The sequence below is a fragment of the Silurus meridionalis genome, chromosome 18 (assembly GCF_014805685.1).
Source record: "Silurus meridionalis isolate SWU-2019-XX chromosome 18, ASM1480568v1, whole genome shotgun sequence".
In the NCBI taxonomy this organism is placed as follows: domain Eukaryota; kingdom Metazoa; phylum Chordata; class Actinopteri; order Siluriformes; family Siluridae; genus Silurus; species Silurus meridionalis.
Window position 1 is genome coordinate 7,026,164 of NC_060901.1, and position 27,233 is coordinate 7,053,396.

A 27,233-nucleotide genomic window follows, 5' to 3' on the forward strand; every position below is an offset into this window, starting at 1 on the left:
GCTATTGATTCATTAGAGCAGTTGTGTGCACACTTTTTTAGCATGCGAGCTACTTATAAATGACCCAGTCAAAATTATCTACCTACTATAAAAATCCATGAATACGATGCGATCTACCCACACTACCTTTGCGATCGACTGGTCGATAACGATCGATGTATTGTGCACCCCTGCTTTAGAGTCTTCATGCATACACAACACAAATCATATTTTCGGTCCGGAGTGAGTAGCCTCAGTGACACTTTCCTTTTTCCATTATGTTTTCCATTATGCTCCATTATTTAAAAAATGGTTGGTAAGCAGCATTTTTTAGCAATATAATTCATTTTATAATAATGGACTTCAATCATGTATTCAGCTGTGTGTAATTATAAAAACAGACAAACATAAAGCACTAATCAGTTGATTAACTCGCAAACTACAATGGACACTGCACAGAAAAGTCGTAGTGTTTTTCCCTCTCTTCCGCACCCCATTCAGCTCCAGCTCTGGTTAATTAGATGATCATTGGCTTGAGGGAATGCGTTGGGATTGTGGGATGAATTGGCTTTTCGAAAATGGAATGTCTCACCTCATTTCCTTAACTGTGGGTTTTTTTTTCTGTTGGAGCTGTTAAGCATTATGTCCTACGTTTGTGCTTCCACAGCCAGTCTTTTTCTTTGGCTTGAGACAGGTGTTGACAGGACAACTTGAGCAGCATGATTAATGCGAGTGCAGAAACTGCCGTGTGGTCTTTTTCCACTCCTCTCTTAAACTCATGACTGCTCCTGCTGTGCATTTCGAATCCCAAATGAAAGGGTGAACGATGGTCAAGCAGAAGAGCACGAGAGACGAGCACCCATATTGCAACTTTATTCTAGTCTCTCAAATACATGTACAGTATCTCCCAAAAGAGAATTTTTACAGGACAGTCAATGTATATTTGAGAGTAATCAAGTTGCACATTGACTACTCTAAAATATATCCAAGTTTCATTTCTATAGTATTGTCCATTGAGAAGATATACTAAAATGCTTGCTGAAATGTGAGGGGTGTACTCACTTTTGGGAGATACTGTATATAGACAGGTGACACATCAACATTAAAAGTTAAATTTTTGCAAAAAACAACTGCAGTGCATTTTGGAGTTGATTCTATAAAAAACCTCTGGCTATGTACTGGGTAATGAATGCAACATTCCCACATTTCCATTTAGACTCCTTAACAGAAGCTCATAAGTTCAAATCCAAAGCTGACACTGCTGGGCCCTTGAGCAAGGCCCTCAACCCTCCATTGCTCAGTTGAATAGATGAGATAAACCTAGAACACTGTCTGACAAATGCCATAAAATTAAATGTCAAAAAATAAAAATCTTACTGATGTTTTGTGTGCATGTTATCAAAAATCATCCATAACTGTTCAGGTACGTTCTGATATGGTGGCATCAGATTTACATCATTTTTAACCACATCGTCATTTAGTGAGCCTGCATGTACTGTGGATGGGAGGCGGAGTCATCCTGGAAGTGACTACACCCATTAGGGTTCACATGTGTTACATTACCAGATGAAAGCCATTAATCAGTAGAGCTTTGTATTGATTTGCAAGGACAAACAGAGTCAGAGCATGCTGGAAAAACAAATAAACGTCCCTTACAGTATAACAGAGCTACCAGATTTTCCTCACTTTGTTCTCCAGCTGTATATAAACACGGAGAGACTGGTCTTTGGTGTAGCTCTCTGGTCTGTCAGGGTGGTGGATGGAATTGTGAGTTGAGCCAATGTGTACTTGTGATCTGGGGTTCAATGCTTCAAGTCTATCAGAGCTGATTTTTGCAGGAGTTGTGACCAGAGTGAAAAAGGGTACGGGAGCGAGAAAAAAAATATGAATGCCACCCACAAAACTCACATTTACCACCCACATTTGACTGCTTTTCAGGGTAATTAGTGTGCTCTCAAATCTTGACTTATGAGATGAAGTTTATGAAGAAGATAGGAAGACATTTCCACGACTTAACTATACAAAATACCACAAAATTTCCTGTACCTGAAGGACAATTACAGTTATAAATTAAGTTATAAATTAACCTTTGTGTGCTGTGCATGATGCCCACTTATATAATACAGTTGAGGTAAATAATTTCTGCTCTCAAGAAAAAAATGGCATTTATTTTATGCCAACAAGACAATGTGTTTGGTTTACAGATTGATGCATATTAAAATATTAATAGAAAAAAATAGGAATGAAACAATACATTAAAAATAATGAATGAATGTAGAAATTCTTGTGAAGACATTTTTTAAAGTGGCATCATATCTGAAGTCTGGTATTTATTCTTCTTTATTTTCTCTGGATTATTGCTTTTATTGACATCTCCAACAACTAATTTAAATTAGAATCAATATAAATATGTAGAATTGTTCTCATTCTCATATCCACTAAAATGCCTAGACACTGTGAAAGAATGCACCGTATACACTGTATGCTTTGTGCTATAAGTACATATAAATAAATGAAAAAATATTATTTTTATAAATACTTGTACAATTAAATAGTTGCTTAAAATGGTATATTATTTGTATTTTGTACATACACTCTATGGACAAATATGTGTTTTTTCCCCAAACTATTTCCAAAGTGGTGGAGGCGGACAATTGTATAGGATGTCTTTGGTTCTGTTAGCATAAAATTTCCTCATGAGTCATTACCTCATGAACTGGGAGACCTTCGAACACAGCGAAGATATGGTTTTTGTGGGTTGGAGTGAAAGATCTTGAGTGGGCGGCTATAAAACTCTGACCTCAATCCATTGATAAATTACACTGACTGTTCCCCAGACCTCCTCACTGTACATCAGTACCTGATTTACTAACACCCTTTTGGCTGAATAAGCACACTTAAATATAGTTGGCCATTTTCCCAGAAGAATAGAGGTTATATTAACAGCAAATGGAGACTTAACGTGGGGTGCGATGTTCAACAAACACATATACATGTATAATTGGGTGGTAGTGGTGGTGCTGCTGTGTTGGTCATGGTGGTGGTAGAGTTTGACGTGTTAGTGGTTGTATCGCTGGTGTTGTTGCTGATGTTGTGGCTGTTGTTTGTAGTGCAAGTGTTGGTGTTGTTGGCATTTGTGTTGCTGCTGATCTAGCTTGATTGTACACTAATTTTTTCAATGTCTGTAATTTTCTCTTGGCACATTCTCTTTCTATGGCTCTTCGTGTCTGATTGGAAGCCAGTCCATGCCAGGTCTAGAACTGGAGAACAAGCACGTAAGCTTTACACATCTTGATTCAGTGCAGAGAGCCAGAGCTGTAGAGCACAAATTGAGCATCTTTTTTCTCTTCTACACATGTAGGTGGCTTTGTAAACCCTGGTGGAGGTTTGCATATAAATGCAAACAGGTAGTGGTCTGGCTACTGAATGTGCAATTTCTCCGGAGTAGAAATATGTTTTATGATGTTTCGGTATTAGAAGCAAATCAAACAGCATGTTTAAATGTATGCATGTCTTAATACATAAATACACATAACTAGATATCATCCTCTCAGTAGATCAGAGTTGACATTATCTTGCAGTCAATAAGCCTATAAACCAGTCAACAGCATGATAGGTATGTCACAATAGTGGCTTCCAAAATAAAATGTTTGCGTGTGTTTGGATAGGAAATCAATATTTTAAGCTATTTGGTGGTCTGGCACTTGTTCGGTGTTTGGGTTCGGAACTAATCAGCCCTCCAGTATCAGATATATCCCAAATATTTCCCCATTTTTCCTAATCCTTTTCCAAATCAGTAGAGGATCTAGCAGTAGAGGATTTAGCTAGTGTTCAATCATACGTGAAACCATTTCTCTTCTGTTTGTAAGTTTTTCCGTCTTTGGAAATATTTCTAGGTATAGTCAAACTCCAAAGCTGTCAAATTTAATTTTGAACTTTACTAGAAATTATTCAGCATCTGAGTGGATTTGCATATTAATAACAACAAACTGTCCATTTTAAAAGCTGAGATGATCACAAGGAGGCCAATCATAATTGTAGAATAAACTTGTGTCAGATTTTCATGAAAGAGTAATTTAATATAATTCAGTGGTGGTTTGTGTTCTATGCCCAGTAGAACTCCAGTTATGTTTCAGCCACAGAGTAATTGAGGTCTCAATATGAGGAAATAAGAGGCTGTTTTGAAGAAAAAAAAAAAGACTGTAAGTGATGTTAAATTCAGAGCAAATTTTGTACAAATGTCAGTTGCTTAAACATACACACAAAACTAAATGCTCTGGAAATCCAAATAATATACACAAACTGCAATGTTGTCTGTATGTAATGCCACTTCTATCATTTTACCATGTCTCTGTGTTCTGTCATACTCCTAAGATTAATGCTTGTTTCTAATATTGTTTTGAATTTAATTCTCAATTTTGATTGGTCAGAATGTATTGATTCATGCTCTATAACAGCAGCTCTGACTGTAGTGCTGGTACTAATATAATAGCTAGGTCTCAATGAATGTGATCATTTTAATATATCAGTGTTTCTATAGCAAATTCTCATTCAAATGAATTGTATGAAAAATCCACATACAGTTATCTAAAGCTGATAATCAAGAGATAAACAAAATATTGTATTTAAAAGCAAACGCCATGGCTATTTTTTGCTATGATGATGTCTTCTGTAAGGAGATGTGTGTTTAACAGTTATGGAAGGAGTCTCCAGTGTTGGCACTTTTCCTTCAAGGAAGATCTTCAGAAAAAAAGGATTTTAGGCAGTATGTATTTGTCTGCGACAAGCTTCAGGTTTTTTCCTTTTTTTTTTTCCATTTCCATTGACTGACTAAACAGGAATTAACTGGTTAATTATGGCAAATTGCTTTGATAGGGAAAACGTTTTATTTTTTTTTGGATTGTGACATGCGGTATACAGTAATTCAATTCTTGAAGGATCTTGCACTTAAGGACAAATAGCCATATAATCAGGGAGAATGCAAAATTTCATTGAACAGCGTGACTTCAAAATGATTGTGTACATTCGGGAATGAATGCTGTGTCTCTGCTCAGTCTCATGAAGGCCTCAGTCTATATCTGGTACCCACATTACCTAATCCAATTTGACAGAGACATGTTGATGAAATTAGTGGATCTCTGAAGTAATCAGGTCATACTGTATTGACACAGAACAACTTGCGTGCTGCCAGGAACTGCACGGAGAACATAAACTTGGAGTGATCTCAGTCTTCGTCAACACAGCTGTGGCTCATCGAGGAAACAGGACTCTGTCATTAGTTCTCCAGTCTGTCCTCAACCGAGGACTAATGATTTTGTAGGAAATAAAAAGACTGAATGATGTCATCTGTGCTCTCTTACATCAAGGACTGCAGGTGGTGGCAGATTGGATGTGGTTTAAGTCTGAGTCCTCTGAAGTGTGTGTTTTTGGTCTCAGTAGCTTAGTCGCGGTGTGGATCAGCTCTGTCCTGCATTTCCCAGAGACTGTGTAAAAATTTCACAAAGCATTCCAGAGTGACAAATGCTTGCTTTCATGTCCTGCCTTAGTGTAGTGTGTACCAGAGTGTCCTGATAACCCAAGTGTGTATGTGTGTAAGTGTTGACTAGGAAAAAGATAATTTAATATTAGTAATTTAATGTGTGTGTGTAAGTGTGTGAGAGAATATGTATTTGTGTGTTTGTGACTATAAGTATATGATTGTTCCTAGTGGCTCCTATATGCTTTTATATACCTTTTTCGTAACACATGATTGCATTTGGAAATCCGGCTAATCAGATGCTATTGAATGTTCTACTGCACCAGCACTAATGATAATGCCCCTTATTTTATTTCAAATAATATGTATTTGTGTCTAATACACTATATATACAAAAGTCTGTGGACACCTGGTTATAAGTTTGTTTGTGCCTTTTAAATATCCTATTTCACATTTAGTCCTCGTTTGCTGTTATAATTACTCTTCACTCATTCAGCCACCAAGTCATTAGTAAATTTAGATACTGAAGTAAGGGCGAGGAGGCCTGGGGTGCAGCCAGTGTTCCAATTAATCTCAAAGGTGTTCAGTATGGTTAAGGTCAGAGCTTTATAGAAGGCCACTCAAGCACGTCCATTTCAAACCATGCAAAACATATCTTCATAGAGCTTGGATTGTGCACTGGAATAGCTGTATAGAATTTCTATAATATAAGCAATAACTGGAAATAACCTGTCTCCTGGAAAACACACCATAAATCAATAAAAATGTATGTTGTTTACATTGACAAATTGTTTTTGTGTAACAGGAATAAAAGTATTAAAGTAAAGCCAAGTAAAGTAAATAATCAATTTTTGCTGTGGTAACAATAATTTCCAAATCAGGCCACATCACACTACCCAGTTATTCCCCAAGTGGTTATTATTTGCATTTATGTGTTTTAAATGACATTGACTTTCGTATATTCCTAGAGGTAATTAGGGCATTTGGGAATGCATGGAAGACATTTTGGCATTTGACTCTCTGTGTCAAATATGTCAGATATTTTCTTTTCCCTTCATAATGTCTGGCTGTATTTTATTGCAGGCCTGTAAAGTATTCATATACTTAATTTCCCATGTAATCATCTTCGACAGCTAAAATACTGCTTGTTATAACCTGCCCACATTAATCTGATTATACATGCTTTGATCTGTTCTGAAATTGGAGTCTGTGAGCTGAACATACAATTAGAGGTCTTAACTGTGAACCCACTCACGTGACCTACATCCCCTCAGCTTTTCTTTTGACCTATAAAGCAATTGCAGCAAATGGCTTCAGTTTCTTCCATCCATCCATCCATCCATCCATCCATCCATCCATCCATCCATCCATCCATCCATCCATCCATCCATCCATCTATCTATCTATCTATCTATCTATCTATCTATCTATCTATCTATCTATCTATCTATCTATCTATCTATCTATCTATCTATCTATCTATCTGCCCAATTTAATCTATTTATACCCCAACTATCTACCCATCCCCCATCTTTCCAGTTACCTTAACACCCACCCACCCATCTATTTATATATCCAACCACCTACCCTATCATCCATTCATCCATTCATCCATCCATCCATCCATCTATCCATCCATCCATCCATCCATCCATCCATCCATCCATCCATCCATCCATCCATCCAAACAACAAACCAACCCACACATCAAGTCTAATTAGTGAAATCTGTTCTCAGAGCAGAAGCTGCTTACCACAAGTTATTTCATCATGATTTACAAAGAAAAACATGACAAAAGTTTGATTTGTGTTTATCATCATTATCCTACTCGTATGGTTTGTTCAATGAACATGTCAGCAGACCTGTATCAATCTTTTTTGTTTTGTGTAGAAATTCCTTACTCTTTCTCCACCACTTCCCCTTGAGTGCTGTAGTTATGCTGCAATTATGGATGTGTCAGTGAATGACAGCAACACTTTAAGGAAACATATGGAAGGAAGAAGAGAACAATGCAGACCTGGCTGGATTACTTACTACAAAACACACTGATTTCTCTCAGCCTCCTCCAAACGAAATCCAAGTAGGAGCAGCCTGCAGAGATTAGCTCCACAAAAATTAACCTTAACACTGCTTCCATCTTAGTAGTATGAGGATGTCTGGCATTTGTTCCAGCTGATTATATCCATGTGTGCCTTATATATGCATGAAGTCATAAAAAAAACTCAGAGTAAGCAAGTTGATAGAGAAGTGTCTGAATAAGAGACAGCATATCAAAATCATTTGGTATTGTTAGTGTTGTCTTTTTATTCTATTACTCCTCAGCTTTGGCTGATTACTGAGAATGTGCATGTACTCAGATTCCTCTATCTCTATGGATATTAACTCTTTGGAAATAAGAGCCCAAGTCTTGACCAAATGTGCTACTTATCCTACTGCTAATATTATTATTATTATTTTTTTTTTTTATTATTATTATTTATTTATTTATTATTATTTAGTAATTAATTAATAAGGCTGTATATTTTGTCACTATGATTCAAAATATTGACAGGTCATAGTTAAATTTTTTATCTATTTATAGTTGTTTTCAAATGTTGTGGATGTTGGGGGAAGTTAATTATATACATCATATACACTTATTTCATCATATACACTTGTTTCATGATATTGGAGACTTTCATCATTTTTAGAATGATATTTTTTTTTCAGTTTATGTCAAATTTCTGTGTAAGATCTTACAATAGTTCTTATATTAAAAGAATAGTTTATTGAAACTAGCATAATGTTTATAATAATATAGTTAATGTTTCACTTTTTTTATTAAGTGTATATATATGGAATAATGTCAATTACAAAAATTATTTTCAACTTTTAAAAGAATGAGAAAACCAGCTGTTAGAAATAATCACCACATATTGTAACTATTTGCATTTCCTTTCTTCTAAAAGTCCTGTTTCAAAGTATTGTTTCTTTTAACAAGAAAAAAATGATCCCAAGAATTATTCAAAATCAATACAAAAACACATTCCCATGTTTGAAATCATTCTGCTTATGTCTCCAGAACATCCCTTGTTGGCCTTTGTTGATGAAACATAAATAAAAGTGCAAAGTGTAAAATTGTGAAAGCCTGCCAAGAAATTGTTGTCTAAAATCCTGTGGTTTCCAAACAGGAAGAGGCAAAGGGTTGTTCTTCTCTTCAGGAATGGATTGCCAAATTTTTGTGATGTGAGGTGCCAATAATTTAGTCTTTAGCAGTCTTTTTGGAGGGGATGGAATGCTGGGATTACTTTTCAAGAAAACATTTAATATCTAAAAGAGTATATGGTGTGAAAAAAACATTTTAAGTAAAAGAAACACTTGAAAATATTTCTCTTGGTTTGAGACTGTGATTAATGGATCCCACATTGATTCCTTCATGTCTATTTTCCTTTTGTTTTTAACAATACTTTGATTTGCAGCACTTCCACTCCTTCCTCTATAGACTTACTGTAACTACTTCGCCCTTGACGTTTCTGAACCCCACTGAAAAGACAGTGTCTATTGTCTCAACCAAACAAAACACAGACATTCCAATTACAATGTAATTGAATACACTTTGTCTTCCATCCTGCTTTCTCTATTTATATATAAAAAGACCTGACATGTGTTAAATTGTTGCCTTTTTTCTCCAGCTACTCTTAAAGTGGCTGCCCTATGTAGAGTCTGGATTAGCTTTAATCCTAGGCTCCATTCACTTTTCTATCAGATCACAGGCTTGGGTATTTTCATCTAATCCTATTTTCTGAAGGATTATATTGAATTCATTTTGTGAGGTCACTTCATTCTGTGGTCAGAAATGGACCCAAATAGCAGCTATGCACATGCCTTAATCAGATAGCGTAATTTCTTTTTTGATGCTAATCATTGTAATGTTGGGGGCTACTTGATCAACTGAAGTTTATGAATTTATTCCACATCCACATGACTGATAAAAAAACCTGAACCCTATGAGTGGGTACAATTAATTTAAAATTAAATAAAAAATATAACCAGGATTAAACATGATCTCAATAAAGTATATTAGCAAAGAATGGGTCCAATAAATGGCAACATCTTTTTAAAGATCAAAACTTTTTTTGACAATTTAGCATTATGGATAACTATCAATTATTCGAAGCAAATTTGAACATAGTTTGATGGGACGGTTTTAAGGTTTATGTTAGTATGTTAAATAACATGTCTAACTGTATGTAAATATATTAAATATATGAGTTGGCATTAAAGATGGGAGTAAGTGTTGGGCGGTAAATCAAAGTACTTGATTTTTTTTACTTTAGCACTGATATTTTTCAATCTCTTGTGAACCGCTTTCATTTCCTTAATCCTACTGATCCAGGTTTTGTCCTTTAAACAAGCTTATTATAGCCCAGGAGGACTTTGCTTTGAGAGCTTTCTTGATGGATGAACTCTGAGGTAAAAAGGCTGGCTGGAGGGCTGTCAAATAGTGTTGATTGTTTTATTCAGGCTGTTCCTGTAGGTGGAACTGTGGGAACTGATCTAATGGAGGATACAGACAGCTCTATTGAAAAGGCTTAGGCTCATGCTTTTATCACCTGAGATTACAGTATTGTAGTAGACATAAATGGCTACCGGATGCACAAAGGAAATCTTTTTAATTGAGCTTTTCTTGGATAGTTGTATATTTGACATGTTCTGAGGATGTTTTATAGTGATGTCCATTTTGTTTTTTATTTTTGTTGTTTGTTGGAACTGCAATTCCATGTTGCTCAATTCCCTATTAAAATTTTATCTCAGTTACTATTTTTTTTGTATTGTTATGTTTTGCTATACTTTAGCTATACTATAGCTATAGCTTTAATCCATTTATCTTCATCTTTTTTCTTCTTCTTCTGATTATTTTATTGTTATTATTATTATTATTATTATTATTATTATTATTATTATTATATTTGAAAATATTTCTAATTACAATTGTGTCTGGATTATTTTAATTTCTAAATTCATAATTTAACAACTTTTATTAATTCTAATCTAATTGAGGATTTTAGTGTATATAGTTTCTTATGACAATGGGGCATTAAATAAACTGAATACAGTCATTTGTAAAATTATATGAAAATTAGCTTTAAAAACATTATATATATATATATATATATATATATATATATATATATATATATATATATATATATATATATATATATATATAAACAATTTTGCAGTGTTTGGGTCATGGACCATTTTCTATTAAGGAATATTTAAAGCAGGTTTATTAATGTTAATTTGTGTATAATTTATTTACTTAATAAAATAAGTCATCGCTATTTACTAAAGCGTGCCAATAATTCTGTGCAACCTGGGTTTTTTTGTTTGTTTTTGTATATTATTTTAATTATTATTATTATATAATATTACTTGAGAATTGCCACTTTGTCAGTCTAGGGCACATTATTGGGTTTTCCTATCAGTCAGTTTTCAGTCCAGCTGAATGAACCTGACCTTTTTTCTCACAGAGTGAATGCAGAGACGACACATGGGGAGAAGAAGAAAGAAAAATGATCTATCTCTAAATGTCCTGTAATTACAAACGTTTTTCTTTAGCGTGAGGGTGTGAGGTTTCTGGGCGAGTGCGTAGAAGAAAAGCGCCGAACGGTTTCCGCTGCCCGAGCTCGCTGATTTATGCGGCCCTGTGCCGAATCAAAAAGTCCGCCCGTGTTTGCGCGGATACACTGACCGCAGGTATGAACAAGAAAATCCCTGTTAAGTTGTCTTGTGGCACTTTGTTGAGAGCAGCGGCGGCTCGATGGGGAATGTGACGTGGCCTTGTGAAGCCTCTGTGTAAAGCGCAGTGGGTGAAGGCACGGTGGGTAGTGGGGGTAAGAGGGAGATTGGTTGTCATTTAGAGAACCAGACCTGATGGCTCCCACTGGGGCCTGAGGAGGTCGCATCGGTCTCCTTGATACTCTTCAGTTAGTTTGACCTCTTGACTCCAGACGGTTGGCAAGGCTGTGTCGGGGCAGGCGGTGGTATTAACCTTCTTTGATTTAGTACAGAGGAAGAGACAGGGGACAGAAGCCTAGAGCAGGAAAATACACATAGAAAAAACAAACTCACTGAGTTAACTGTGTTTTACTGTCTACAGGGCATGTAATGTCAAGTTTGCTTCATTTCACTCTAGTGTGTTTCTCTCTGGCATGCAGGACTGTGGTCTGGTGGTCAGACCTGATCAGCCCTGTGGCCTGGAACCTGTTCCTGAGCTTAAATCATCTCCGATTTGCTCTTCGGGAGATGCACCCGGTGAGTTTAGACAATTTCCTGGTACACAGTACACTAAAGTACTCTTTCAGTAATTGTTGATCTACAGCCCCATCATAGCTGAGCACACATCTATAACTCAAATGTTTATAAAACAAAAACAGTGCAAATGCTTTTCAGAGATATAAGTTGAAGTTATTTACTCCCTCTAAAATGATTTCTGTCTGAATGTGCAGATTGAACATACACTATATGGACAAAAGTATTGGGACACCTGCCTTTATTTTTCCAGCTTTATGTGGAAAATGTTCTTCCCTAAACTGTGACCACAAAGTTGGAGGCAAATTATTGTATAGGACATTTGGATGAATGCTGGGATAGAATATCTTTGGTAATTTTCCCTTTACTCGAATTAGGAGACACAAACCACTGAACCAACATGTATAACCCATTTTCTCTTCCAAATGAATCCCATATCCTACATCTTTTATTGGAGAAACAACTCGACTATAAAGTGCAGCAGTTTCATCCATCTGAATCACTGCACAATGTTACATACCAGAAGTTGAGTTTATTAGAAAGACTGATCTGCAGGTAGATTACTAATACTGACCAGCTGCATAAATGAAAGGTCTTTTGTTGAAATGGAAATTTACTGCTATGCATCAGATTATAAAGCTCTACTTGATTGTGTACAGGACGCTGGGTGGTGCCGTGCCTAAGCTGTTCAGACAACAGGACGTGTGATTGGCGGGATGTTGCCTGGCAACCAGACAGCTGTTCGCATCCTGTATTGGAGCAGCCACAGCTGCAGCGATGCATGATGGACAAGAAGGTAAGATAATGATAATGATAATGATAATAATGGCATCACTTCATTCAATACTGTTAATATAGTCAGTAAGAATATTTCAGTAAAAGACTGTAATAGTCAGGATGAATGATATTACACATATTATAGTCATGTAAGGACACAAATTCATGACAATATATTATTAGCAGATATTTGTAAACCAACAATTAATTTTTTTAATGAAATTAATAAAGTATAAATTTTTTTAACCTCTATATAATTTTTTTTAAACAATATATTTTATGAATATATTTTAAAAACACCATATTTATTGCTTTTAATGTATTTATATTAATCATTAATCCATTCATTTATTATTTTGAATAAATTCTAAAATGCATAGGCATTCAACATTTTTTTTATAAAATACTATACAAATCTGATCATTTTAATTTATTAATATATTATAAATATACCTATAAAATGTAACATAATTATTCATTATTTATTACTTTTCATTAATATTTAAAGAGTGAACAATAGGTTAAGCAGATTTACAAAATTATTGATATGGCATTTTATGTAGGAGAAAGTTTATAAAAAGATGTCAGCACTTTGGAATAAATGTTTTTTTGCAAAGGAAAGGCTTCAAAAACAAAGGCTTCTTGGACTGGTTTCATAGCATTATTTCTTTGGATATAAAATAGAGACAAAAGAGGCTGGTGAGAAAACAACTCTTTGTAGGTGAAAAAACAGAAATGAATACAGGAACTAACCTTTTTTGGACTTTTAGCAATTTTAAATGCAACTATTCATGAATACAAACAGTTTAAATATTCTCATTTGATTCCTAGAAAATCTATTATTATTATTATTATTATTATTATTATTATTATTATTATTATTATTATTATAAAAAAAAAACTTTAGAAAACACAGATATTGACAAACAAACTCAACATCACTTTATCAATTCTTTTCTAAACTAGAACATCCCAATATTTTCCTTGGAGAAATATAATTTGTGTAATATACTGAAAAGGTTTTAAAGAAGTAATAAAAAAATTTATAAAGCAAGTTTATTTAAATAATTGTAATTTTTTTATGCAAAAGAAACATATTTCACTATGATATAAGGAATATAAATAAAATACAAATTCCGAGAAACATAAATAAAAGAAAGAAACCCCAAAGGAGGTGTTAACATGCCCAATAAATGCTGTATTCTCTAAAACTAAAATATATATATATATATATATATATATATATATATATATATATATATATATATATATATATATATATATATATATATATATATATATATATTGCTTATTTTGAGCAATTTAACTTGAAGTGTGGTTGCAGTGTTACTTGTTGGAGTGTCATTTGTTAAACAAGACTGTGTAAAAAAAACAGTAGATGAAACGAGGAATGGCGATGAATGATGTTTCACTAATACATGGGAATATCAGCTTTAAAGTGCACATACCTAAATAACAGTATTACCCTAAACATCTCTGGAGGCCAAATCAAAGCAAAAACAGTAAATAATGCACTAAGAGGGTCCCAAGAAAAAAACTGAGACATCCCCAGCTCTCTTTCCGTCTTCTGCAATAGGTACATCTGCTTTACTTAATACACTGATATAGAGCATTAATCTCCTTTTAAGAAAAGTCTCTTTCTCCACATCCATCTTTTATAAGAGCCTTCATAAACAGTTACATTAACGGTTTAGACGTCCGAGCCAAAGCCTGTATCCTAATTTTCTACATGCACATTACAGGCTTTCGGCTCCTCAGCAGGACTTTTTCTTCTCCACTTCCTGATTTAAGAAGCACATGATCAGTCGTGACATGCACGTCTTTATGCAAAGAGCTCTCGGGGTCTCAGAGATGAATAGTGCAGAGAATGCTCATTGTGGCTAGATCATAGTATTTATTTAAAAGGCAGCCTGAGCTAGGAAAGATTTTCTGGGTTCAATTACATCATTTACCCATTAAAAAGTTTATATATGTCACCCAATACATATTTTTTCCCATTACATACTCAGAGTTTAAAATAAAGAAATAAATATAATCATAAAATGAAAGTTAATTAAGTAAAATTTCAGTGTTTAGGTTTCCTTCTACCTTTTTTTTTTTTTTTATAATTTCTTAATAGATATTTATTTCTTGTTTTGTCACTTCTTTTTTTTTATTGATTTTGATGTTCAAAAAAAGAAAAAAAAGGTGTTGTGTATTCATTATGTATTTCAATACCATCAATGTAAATATTTTATCTTTCAATAATTTTTTTTCACTTTATTTTATTTCTTGTTTTAATTATACGAGTGGTAGAAAGTGCCTGTGGATCTGCCATGGTTATGTATCAAATAGTCTGTGTTTATATATTAAATAAAAAAAAGTCAAGGTTTGGAGCTTTAGCTTGGCTGAATACTAATTTTTCTAATGACTAGCAGTTGTTGGTATGAGACGGCATATTGATTAGTTGATGAATCTGTGCATTGTTCTGAGTGTTTGTAGTGTGTGTTATATGATCATAACCCATGGCTACAACACTCATTTGTGATTAATGCTGGCATTCGTCATTCCAGCTTGTCCACCACGGACATGTGAACTGCCGCTGAGGTTCTGTGATCTCCAGCGACTTGTGGAAAACCCTTACAATACCACACTTGTTTACTCGCTCCCTCCTTCTCTTTTTTCCTTTCGTTCATCCCTCATTTCTTTTATTCACGGCAGCAGGCTGAGAGACAGAGGATAGGGGGCTGGACCAGGGGTTGAAAAGTGGCAGAAGTGTGTGTCCGCTTGAATGTCTAAGCTTGATCTCAACTGTTTGTCTCTGATGCCATGGTGATAGGGTGTGTATGAGTGTGTGTATATGTTGACTTCTGTCTGGCACACACTGTTCCTGCCAAGATGACTTGAGTGGAACTGTGAGCATAGCCATCGCAATTTCACGATGCACATGTCTCACAAGTCAATTCCACATATTTGTTACAGTTTTTTTTTTTTTTATTGGTATAAAAGGCAGCATTAATCATCAATAAATCAACCCTTCCAATTCCATGCTTTTAGAATGGGATATTAGGGATGTGATATTCAGTTGTGTGCATCTGATGTTTGAAGTCTAATATGTTGTTAAGGACAAAAATTAGAGATAAAGTTTGAGAGTCGTGATGTGCTGCTATTGAAAAATACGTATTATAAAACATATCATTCGTTGAATTCTACAAGTGCCTTTAGACTTTTATTCTGTGGACAAAGAAATTGTTTTTCTGTAAATTCTCTTGAACTCACACTACAAATGGACTGAGATGAAGCTGAAAAACACTTTACTCCTTTAATGAGGCAGAATGTAAATTGGCAAATGCTGTACATTCTGGGGAGCAAAGCACTGAAGAAATTTGTTTTGCATTAAGCAACAAATTCTACATGCTACACACATACCCACACACACACACACACATATATATATATATATCCTGATGTTATTTATGTCTGTTCTTTTAACAGCTGGAGAGGCATTTTGAGTCTTTTGAGAGTCACCAACACACAGATATTTAAAATATATAAAATATTTGAATAAAAACACTCAGCTGATGTTTCTGTTGCCTGTTGTGTGAACGTTTGTCTGTGTGTCTCCTGTTCTCCATTAGGTCCTGTTCATCGGTGATTCAACTAACCGAGGGATGATGTATTACTTGATGGAGCGAGTAAACACTACGCTGGAGGATTGGGACAAGGCTCATAACACCATCATCTATCACAATCTAAACCAGGGCAGGACACTCATCAGTTACTCCTACTACCCCCAGTTCTGGCTACATAAGAGTCAGAGACCAAGCTTCAAGCAAGCGCTTGAACAGCTCATAGCAAGGTCAGTGTGTGTGTGTGTGTGTGTGTGTGTGTGTGTGTGTGTGTGTGTGTGTGTGTGTGTGTGTGTGTGTGTGTGTGTGTGTGTGTGTATGTGTGTGTGTATTAATATGTAATATAAGGTGTTTTTGAATGCACATGAAAAGCTGCACAAACTCACAGATGTGGCTTTGAACTTTAACATTTAACCCTGTTGGCTGTAACCTGTGGCAGGTCACGACCTCTGGAAAACTCTCCTGAGACTGTGCTGGTTGCTGGAGGGGTCCAGTGGCTAAGTCTGGAGCATCTGAGAACCATGCAGCACGTCCTTGAGAGGTAAACCACACACCTGTTTGCTTCTAGCGGTGCCTGCATTCTGTATGCCTCTGTTGTTGTATTATTATTTTTTTAAACCTAAACTATAATGATCCTGTTTGTGTGCTCGGTATTGGAAATCAGTGTAAGTGAATGCAGCTCATGGAAAAATAATAGATTGATGTGTAATTGAAATACCATTTCTTACATCAGCTCTCTGCTTCTCAAAGCTGGACCTTGTCTTAATCAAAACATAATAAAATGCCTGCTGAGTGAAAAGTTTATTAAAATATTACAGCTGTGTTCTTTTAGCTGAAAGTAACTGCTTTCAATTATTTCCCAGAGAGAAGCTGCAGAACATCATGGTGGTGGTGAAATCTTTAGGAATGGGCTTTCATCTGCCAGTGGATGGCATTCGCTCTCTCTCCCTGGTGAGGAAGCTCATAAAGAAGAAGAAACTTGTGTTAAAAATGGAACTACACTGTAGCTTATGTATGTTAGAATTTTTATAGAGTCTTGTTTAAAAAAATACAGGAACACTAGGTTTGTCTTTATTTAGAACTAGTTTATTCATATCTGTCTCCCTCGCCTACTTTATTCTGTTTGGTACTTAATTATAATTTTTTTTTTTTTTAGCTCATCAGGGTTTTGTATATGGAAGTTTCTATTGCTGGGTTTTGTACAGAATCTACCTACCTAGCGTACATCAGTTCCTACCTACCTATCATACATCGAGCTCATTTTATCTATCTATCTATCTATCTATCTATCTATCTATCTATCTATCTATCTATCTATCTATCTATCTATCTATCTATCTATCTATCTATCTATCTATCTACATAACACCCATCTATCTATCTATCTATCTATCATCTATCTATCTATCTATCTATCTATCTGTCTATCTGTCTGTCTGTCTGTCTGTCTGTCTGTCTGTCTGTCTGTCTGTCTGTCTGTCTGTCTGTCTATTGAATATTTACAAAAGCAGCTATTTTAGCTTGAATATAATTTGTATTTTAGCGCTGATTACTGTACCTCACAGTCTTTCTGCATCTTCCAGAGTGGAGTGCAGGACCTCTACAGCATGAACAAGAACATTCTGGAAAGTGCAAAGCGCCTCAGGTATGAGGTGATCGATACATTCAGCATCACCATGGGCCGCTACAAGGAGTTTCTTCAGGGCCGTTGTGCCTGCCATTTCCACGAGGTAAACCAATCATCACTGATGATCAGCTCTCATGCCTTGACCTGAAAAAATTGCTGTATTTTATAAAGAGCATGTGGATGTTCCGTAACAAATGGAGATTCGGTGTTGTTAAGGTCAGCAAATTCTCTGTTCACACTAATGCCAAATTATATAAAAAAATGCCACACATGTACCATGCAAGTTACCAGATAAAAACCCAACCACTTATTCTGAGTATATATATTACTTTGATATTTGGTATTGCTGGAATTATCGTATTAATCTCGACCTAGCGGTGTGTAAAAGAAAAGGCGCCAGCGGTGGCCTGTGTGTGCGCTAATGCCATGGATTTGTTTCTGTAATTATAGAATTATGGGTACATTTACCACCCAGAAAGCACATAAGCTGACTCACCAACTTTTAGAGTCAACCTCGTTTTCCTGGAAGGCTAGGCACTACTCCAGTCCTCACTGTGTATGTGTGAGAGTGAGAAAAAGAGAGAGAGAAAAAGAAAAATCACTGTTCTTCCAATTACCCAATCCAACCACTTCCATTTATTGACAAGTTCTTTAAGAAACACAGTCTAATAAATCTAGCTTTTGAAAGCACTCATGCTGCTTTTTACTCCACCATAAATTGGCCAACGGCTCATTTAATGAGATATCAGCAATTATACAGGACTTTATTAGCTTTTAAAGAACAGGTTGGGTGCAGATGAGGGAGGAAAAGTGCTTGAAGTGGGGAATTTCACTTCCATATGGGCCTGAAAAAAATGGCTGTTCTTCTAATGCACCACAACACACAAAGCTGACTGTAACCCAGTGCACTTTAACCAGCAGACATTGTCACACAGTTTGCATTGAGATTTGATTCTACTTTTTTTTAAGAAACCATGTGTATTTTTATTAGATTATAATTGAAACAGATATCAAACATCAAATTTTCATAGCTAACACTTTCACTGAATTTAAGAGAATTCTTCTAATTAGACAAACAAGTTTTTGCAATCAGGCTTTTTATTTGCCAGGTTTATATGGTGTTACTTGTGTTGACTGACTGTAAATATTTACCCAAGCCAATCAGTTTGCACTCCACAGTGTCCTAAAATGAGGCTTCTTCCACGTCAGCTGTCACAGTCTCATGATAATGGAATTTCCCAAAACAAGGAAAAAATCCAATCTATACAATTTATGAAAAATATTGTAATGCTGACAAAATGGACAAATCATTTATGTTAGGATACTGATTTTAAATAAAATTAAATCAGTATAAAATGTTCTGAATTCTCAACTCTGACTGTTCAGAAGGTGTTGATTCTGTTTAAGAAAGCACCTTTGACAGCTAGTTTATATAATTAAAATATATGTTAATAGTCACTTCACATGAACAGATAAAAAATTGTCCGTTCAATTGTGAGGTTTTCTAGGAAGAGATATTAATATTTTTGGTGTATAGTGTCAATGCTTTGTAACTGCCTTTTATTTTTAGTTAAAAGCTATCCAAACTCAAAAATGTAGTACATTTTTTGTTTGCAATTACTTTGATTAGAAAAACTCATTAATCCCACCCCAATTTTGTGTTCTTCAGGTTGGTAAGCCATTGCTTCCCACGGTGCCTGTCCACAAAAGGTTGCGAATAGTGATCCATGCTGAAAAAACCTCCAGTGTGACTAGCATGAGGCCAGAGCCATCGTCTCGACCCAGCTCATCCTACCACGTGAAGGGAGCAGTGAACCAAGTGTACTCCGAGATCCTGCTCAGCCGAGTGTGCATGTCTTATATCAATAAAGGGACCAGTAGCCAGCACTGACAGAGACTTACTAAGCTGTTAGCTGGTGTGAATAAAGTGTGTGTGTGTGTGTGTGTGTGTGTGTGTGTGTGTGTGTGTGTCTGTTGGGAGTGTGCTGTCTTAATGCCATAGGATGTATGTAATTGTATAAAATAAAGCCATTTCCACAGAGGCTTTGGTGCGATACAGTGAAAGTAAAGCATGAGGTGTGTGTGTGTGTGTGTGTGTGTGTGTGTGTGTGTGTGGGTGAGTCTTCCAAAACAGCTTTAGCAGCTGCCCCTTACTTTTAGATTGTGCCACTGATTGAAGCCTACCGTGAAAACATTTCCAAACGTTCCTTGTAACGTTCCTAGGACGTTTCTGGAACGGCTTCATGGTTTTCCAGTAGTGCCTTTGATGTCGCCCAGTATCTGATTGTCAGACGGAAGCTCGGGTGACTCTGAAGTTTAACCCCTAGCCTCAAACCTGCAAGTGCTGTTTTGCGTTTACCAAAGGTCTTATGAAGATTACATATACCTCACAAATTTATAGCTCATATATTTTTCTACAGATGTCTTTTATTTCCATACTTTTAATGGCCAATGTAATATAATCAGTGTAAAATATCTTGCACATGCTTATATATATATATAAATAAATGAAAAAGCTTTATAGTTTAAGGTTACTGATGATTTCTGCTTTGTTCTGGAATGCTGGCATGCCTAGCCAAATTTCTTCGCATTTATATTTACACATTAAAGAACATTAACTTTACTTCTAATATGTTTAAAAATTGCTTCTACTTTGGGAATAATTTAAATGTGCATTTTATATATATATATATATATATATATATATATATTCACAGGTTGTTTAAGTTTAGGATGAATATGTTTACATTTAGGAAAAAGCTAAAATGTATATAAGCTGTCTGAAGTACTCAAGAATGATATGAATGATGAATTTTATTATTATCCTTTTTATTGGTTTACAACTGGGAACTTTTGTATCTTGCGCTATTAAAATGTATATAATATGCATCAGTGTTGTTTAAGAATTAAAACCTGAAAAAACCCAAACGCATTAAAACAGTTGTGGGTCTTTTTTCTTTCTTATGGATGCTTCCTTGTATTTATTGTTTGTATAAAATGTAATTATTGTACTTTTTCTATTTGTATTCTTGTTGTTATAAATATTATACTTACCAAGAAAGGCGACGTGGATATTCGGGTTTAATATTTAATGTAAAAACTCTAATAAATTGTTTATTAACGTATTATTCTTGTCCACAATTTTGATAAATGAATATTGTAGATTATAATGAGACATTAATGACTGAGCTGTTATATGGAAATCTCCACCGATTCGTCTACTGTCGGGCTTTTGAGTGCAATCGGTTGCTACCTTCTGTTTTTTCGCTTACTTGACCCTATTTATTACTACTATTTATAGCACTAATAATAATAATAATAATAATAATAATAATAATTATTATTATTATTATTATTATTATTATTATTATTATATTTTTGCGCCATGTTTTATAGACAAAATCTCTCTTAACGTAAACGATAATACTTGTAATTATTATTAGTTAATTTTATTTAATAATTTATTGATTTGTTCGTTCATATATTTATTAGTTTATTCGTGAATTAGTGGCGTATTCTTCTTGCTTCATTCGGACAAGCGGGTTAAAAACATGCCGTCCAATCAGCGCACAGAACCAGAGCGTCTCGTGAATATTCATAAATCTTTCGTCCAATCAGTAAGCGGCAGCGCGCAAAAAAAAAAATAAAGGTTCAAGGAGCCTTGATTGAGGCTGAGCAGCGTGTATATCTGCGCGCGCTGGACAGAGGAGACAGGATTTGACAGCCTTTGGATTGAATGGATGATTGTGAAATAAAGAAAAAGAAAAGGAAAGGAAAAGAAAGCAGGATAAAGGATTACTGATGTGATATGTGATGGAACTGTGACGGCTAGAAGTTGCTCCATGGAGCTGCAGTCGTCCCGTTAAATGAGGCGGTCATGGAGAAGAGCAGCAGCTGGGGATTACATGGGTTCGAGCTCTTCTTACTCGTGTTGCTCTCGGGTTACCCGATCTGCTGTGAGGGAAGCTGGATGTAAGTAGTCTTGCGTTTTATTCTTAATATTTTGCATCCTGGGTGTGTTGTAGAAGATGGAGAAGAGCATACATTTAGGCAGAGTGCATCCTTTGGAGTTTTTTTGTGAAGTGCATAGCTTAAGGTTCTGGGTTACTGATCAGACGGTTGGGGTTCAAGCTCTCACACCACAAAGCTGCCCATATGGGCACTTGAGCGATGCCCTTAACCCTCTCAGCTCCATGGGGTGCAGCATGATGGGATATGTGGAAAGGTGAATTTAAATAAAAGGTGTCTTCCTGTACTTTTTTAATATATAAAATCACTATGCTTTTTTTTTTGCACAGGTGGCTGGGCATCACATCTGTGGGAGTAGTGGAGAAGATGGGTTGCTCTAATTTGCCCCTGTCCAGCAAGCAGAAGGATGTGTGTAAGCGTAAACCCTACTTGCTCCCCAGCATTAAAGACGGGGCACGTCTAGGCATCACAGAGTGTCAGTCCCAGTTCAGACATGAGCGCTGGAACTGCAGCACCAGCAAACAACCATCTGTGTTCGGCTATGAGCTCACCAGCGGTGAGGACTTTCACAAAAACACACCGTTTATTCTTTAGTTCATCATCTCGAAAAGAGAAATATTTTTTATACTTTTAGAAATAGTTTTTTCTTGTAGCTTTAATGTGAAGCCTATACCTGGGAAGGTGCATGTGGTGTGAGTAGCGTATTTAGAGTAATATACTGGGGTATAATGTCTAGGGTAAAATCCTGATGGTTTTCAGTTAACTTCTTGTCAGAGGTTCACTTTATTCAGGTGTCCAGATGAATGATAAATGCTGAAGGTATAGAACATGGGCTCAAACCAGGAGCATAGAAAATTATAGTCTGGTAGCTTTTTTGAAAATCGCTGATGAATTCTGTGACTGTCTGATAGAATCATATATAACATCATATTAAAATATATAGACATTATTATTATTATTATTATTATTATTATTATTATTATTATTATTATGAGTAGTAGTAGTAGTATTGTGTTTATATATTATGTTATAGCCTGAAATATTCTTATGATTAAATATAGCTTCTAAGGCTTTTTACATCTGAGTCCTTTATTACCTCAGTTTGAAAGAATCCTCCAGTTTTTCACCTCTCGCTTCCTTCCAATCCTAAAACCTTTAATCCAGATCTTACAAGATTGATAAGTGTATTTCAGCTGCATTAGCTAAGATTAGTTTTTCTAGTTTTAAAATTAGATCTCACAGTTGACATCATGTAAACACACCATGTTCATAAAGTTTTGCTTTTCAGATCATTAGTGGTCCGTAAAGTGTCTAAAAAATGACTGACAGGAAATACATTAAAACACCAGCAAACTTTCAGGTCTAAAAGCAGAACCTTTAAGCATTTAAGCGAAATGATCAATGATCGAAAAATGAAATGCCTTAGTTTTAATGCTGGACTGGTTACAGAGTGATAGTTCAGTACATTCTGTTCTTTCAATGGAATGCTTCAAATGTAGACTTTAAAAGTAATACTTATGCAATTCTTTATATGTGTTTCTTTTTTTATTACTTTTTTTTCTTTTTAATTATGTTCAAGAAAGTTAAAGTCTACACAGGGTATATGATCCACATCAGATTATTTGCCATTTGCTTCAGATTATTTCCTGTGTCCATAAAGAGACTGATGTTTACTTGTATGGAAAAAAAGCAATTATTGGTGGAAAGATACACAGAATGGTATAATGAAAAGAGGCTGGGACTGATTTCTTTCTTGCCCAGACTGTAGATTAATCTAACCTATCAGTGCCAGTCATACACAGAGTAAAATCTTTCCTAGATTTTATCTTTATATTGGGTCATATTTTCCATCCAAATTTGCTGGCACGCCGGCAACATATCATCAGCGTTGTCATAATTATTGATTGAGAAACACATTGGACTGTTTACTCAAACATTATTATATCTGACACTGATTGAAGTTGTTAATGTGATTGACAAACTTATTTTTTACAATTTCTAAAAAACATTATCTAAAAACATTCGAAAACCCAAATTCCTACTGAAAGTATCTTGATTTCACAGATTTTTATTTAGTAACATTTATAGATTTCTACATTAGGATTATTATTTTTTTAACATCCCAGAACAATCTTCAATTAAATGTTTAATTAATGCTAGAGAATGTGTTGTAAGTCGATCCATGAGGTACAAGTTTCATAAAGTAACCCGCATCTTCTTTACCCTTTACTCTTTTTGCTCTCAGGAACGAAAGAAACAGCGTTTATCTACGCTATCATGGCGGCAGGGTTGGTGCACTCAGTCACCCGGTCCTGCAGTGCAGGGAACATGACTGAGTGCTCGTGTGACACCAGGCAGGCGGGCAGTGGCTCACAAACTGAGGGCTGGCACTGGGGTGGCTGCTCCGATGACATCGGCTATGGGACGTGGTTTAGCCGCCGTTTTATTGACCACGCAACGAAGAACGCTTCTTTGCATGAAGACGAGGCTCTTCTCTTTATGAACCAGCATAACAGTGAGGCAGGGAGACAGGTGAGACAGATTTAGAGGGCATATTTTACAATGCAATTTTTAAATATGACATTGTAGGAATTAATCAATTATTACCCAGAATTATAACAAATAATAGGTCCTTAACATTGTTTTAGGATACCATATATTTATGGACACTTTTACAGAGAAATGTCACGTTTCCTGGGTGGTCTATGAAAGTGACAATACTGTGAAAATGCTAAAACAGTACATGCACAATGAGCTTAGAATAGAATAGACTTTATTTGTCACATATACATTACAGCACAGTGAAATGTGTTCTTCGCATATCCCAGTATGCTCAGAAGCTGGGGTCAGAGCACAGGGTCGGCTATGATACGGCGCCCCTGGAGCCTTAAGGGCCTTGCTCAAGGGCCCAGGAGTGGCAGCTTGGTCCCTGATCTTCCGATCAGTAACCCAGCACCTTAACCACTGAGCTACCACTTCCCATTAATAAATGAATAAACAGACAGACAGACATACAAACAAATAAATAAATAAATAAACTATCCTTGCCAAATGAGTAGACTGTGGTAATCCATGAGTAGCTGAAAGATCAGTATCAATAATTGTTTTTATTTGGAAGTTGACACGTGGTTTAGAACCATTAAGCATCACACAGATAATGTTTAAAAAATCTAAACAAAATCTCTACTTTCTATTCATTTTTTTGTCCACAACTGCATTACTACACCACTCACTTATTATAAATATATTATAGACATTTGTCCTCAAATCTGAATTCCTAACAAGTTTAAACTTCATCTAATACTAGATCTGTGTATTAAATAAAAAAATTCATTCTACACTCTAAAATTAGATCTGATATTGCAATATTACTTAAAAGAAAACACACACACGATAGTATGTCTTTAAGTGGCCTTTTTGAGTGAGCGTCTTCCCAGAAGAGTAGAGGTTATAATAGCAGCAAATGTGGAATATGTTCAAAAAGCACATATGAATCTTATTGATGACCACAAACATTTGTCAATATAGGGGATCTATGTATATATTAGTATTTGCTAACTAACAGACATTAGAAATTTAAATGTTAGTTAGGTTTAGCTAATGTTTTTCCACAATCGTTGGTTAAATTTAAAGAAGGCGGGAGGTTGTAGTTTTTCCCTTTATTTCAGTGAAGATTTGAAGCTGTAATTCAACTTTAATGAAAAGATTTAGATAATGAGTCATTGGGAAGTGTAACATCATGTTTAAATTCACAAATTCACAGCTTTCCCACTCTCCACATTCCCACTCGCCTGCTGATTTTGTAGTTTGGAAATATAAAGTGTGTGAATTCTGGAGATTGACACTTATTTTATTCGCTTGAAGTACGCAATGTCTGTTCACCCCAGTATATTGTGTAAGATTTGGCTTGCGGCCAAGTTTGTGCATGTGGCTGTGTTTTTACTGCTGTGTATAACATATCCATGACCTGAATAAAGGTCAATTCATACCTGATGGTCACATCAAACTTGAGCTCACATGCCATGTTTTCCACACACTTTACTCATCTTCTGTAATTATTTTTTTACTTGGGAGTGTGTGTGTGTGCATAAAATGTAAACTTCAAAGAATTCAAGTGAGTTCATAAAATCACACAGTTTATATGCTGTGCTTTCAATTTTTTCATTATAATCCACAAAGATTGCATAACAACATGGGGAATTCAAGTTAGCTCTTATTTCCAATTATATACACTTTTTTATTTATTTTTTAATGCAGGCTGTAGCCAAGACAATGTGGACAGACTGCCGCTGCCATGGCGTCTCAGGGTCCTGTGCTGTAAAGACATGTTGGAAGACCATGGCTTCCTTTGAGCGTGTAGGCAACTATCTAAAGGACCGTTATGAGAATAGCGTACAGGTGCTAGACCGCACCAAGCGCAAGTTCCGTCGCAAGGAAAAGGAACAGAGGCACATGCCAATTGGCCGGGAGGAGCTCATCTTCCTTAACAAGTCACCCAATTATTGTGTGGAGGACCGGCGCTTGGGTGTGGCCGGGACTAGAGGGCGCCGTTGCAACCGCACATCTGCTGGACCGGACAGCTGTAACTTGCTGTGCTGTGGCCGAGGATACAACACGCATGTGGTGCGTCATGTGGAGCGCTGCGAGTGCAAGTTCATCTGGTGCTGCTATGTGCGCTGCCGACGCTGCGAGACCATGAATGACATTCACACGTGCAAATAGACAGTTGAGACCAGTGGACAGCAACCTATGAGAGGACATTTAAGAGATGAAGTTTGATTGGGGAAATGGAGATTATATGGGTTCTTCTTTTACTTCCTTTCCTTCCTCTTCCTCTTTTTGGCATTCACCTCAAAAGCTTGATTCAGCAGTGCTTGAGTAGCTGGATGGATTCTCAGGAAGTTGATGAAATATTACCTGATGACTGAGTGCTACTGTGAGAACTGATGACTGAAGCAGCTTTTTTGTGATCAAGAGTTAATCTCATTCTCTTCTTATGAACAGTTCCCCCTATAAGACAATACAATGGACAACTTCGAATCTTTGGGATCCAGTGTCAATTAGATTCTAATATGGGTTGAAGTTTGATCAAATTCAGATGATCTATATTCATGTCATAATATTTCAGCCTTGAATAATACTTGTAATGTTAAAATTTATTGACTTGCCCCTCACTGGGATCTTAACTATCAGAGAAGCTAAAGAATCAAAAGTACTTAAAAATAAAAACACAGCACCATCATGCTTATAATAACTTATTAGTTTTTGGTAGTGAAATACTTATATGATGTATATAGTCTGCTAAATGATATTGCTCTTCTTAGTAAAGACCATTCTTTTTCATTGAACAATCCAAGTAGAATCCTTCAAGAAAGCTAGAACAAGTAAGATTTCAAAGAGCTATTTATCATCCATCCAGACAATATAGAGTTCTTTAATACTGTCCTTCTAGATGACAGCTAGACTATTTTAAACAATCACC

General features: G+C 35.7%; 2 protein-coding genes across 5 annotated transcripts in view; both read left to right on the top strand.

Moving 5' to 3' along the window:
* cped1 (cadherin-like and PC-esterase domain containing 1) overlaps positions 1-27,233 on the top strand; it is a 76,203-nt gene that overhangs the window by 36,338 nt on the left and 12,632 nt on the right. For 2 of the 4 annotated variants that reach the window (XM_046873932.1, XM_046873933.1), the window contains 7 exons: positions 11,656-11,752; positions 12,409-12,545; positions 16,165-16,385; positions 16,595-16,696; positions 17,019-17,106; positions 17,739-17,885; positions 19,452-20,720. In XM_046873932.1, coding sequence (XP_046729888.1) covers positions 11,656-11,752; positions 12,409-12,545; positions 16,165-16,385; positions 16,595-16,696; positions 17,019-17,106; positions 17,739-17,885; positions 19,452-19,673 — 1,014 coding nt within the window. In that variant the 3' untranslated portion in view covers positions 19,674-20,720. Of the gene's footprint in view, positions 1-11,655; positions 11,753-12,408; positions 12,546-16,164; positions 16,386-16,594; positions 16,697-17,018; positions 17,107-17,738; positions 17,886-19,451; positions 20,721-27,233 lie in introns of those variants that run through there. The other 2 variants (XR_006928584.1, XR_006928583.1) reach the window with 2 other exon arrangements.
* wnt16 (wingless-type MMTV integration site family, member 16) lies at positions 21,475-27,156 on the top strand. Its single transcript, XM_046873936.1, has 4 exons — positions 21,475-21,754; positions 22,081-22,307; positions 23,997-24,283; positions 26,009-27,156. The coding sequence occupies exons 1-4, from the start codon at positions 21,660-21,662 to the stop codon at positions 26,471-26,473; spliced, it is 1,074 nt and encodes a 357-aa protein (XP_046729892.1). The 5' UTR covers positions 21,475-21,659; the 3' UTR covers positions 26,474-27,156.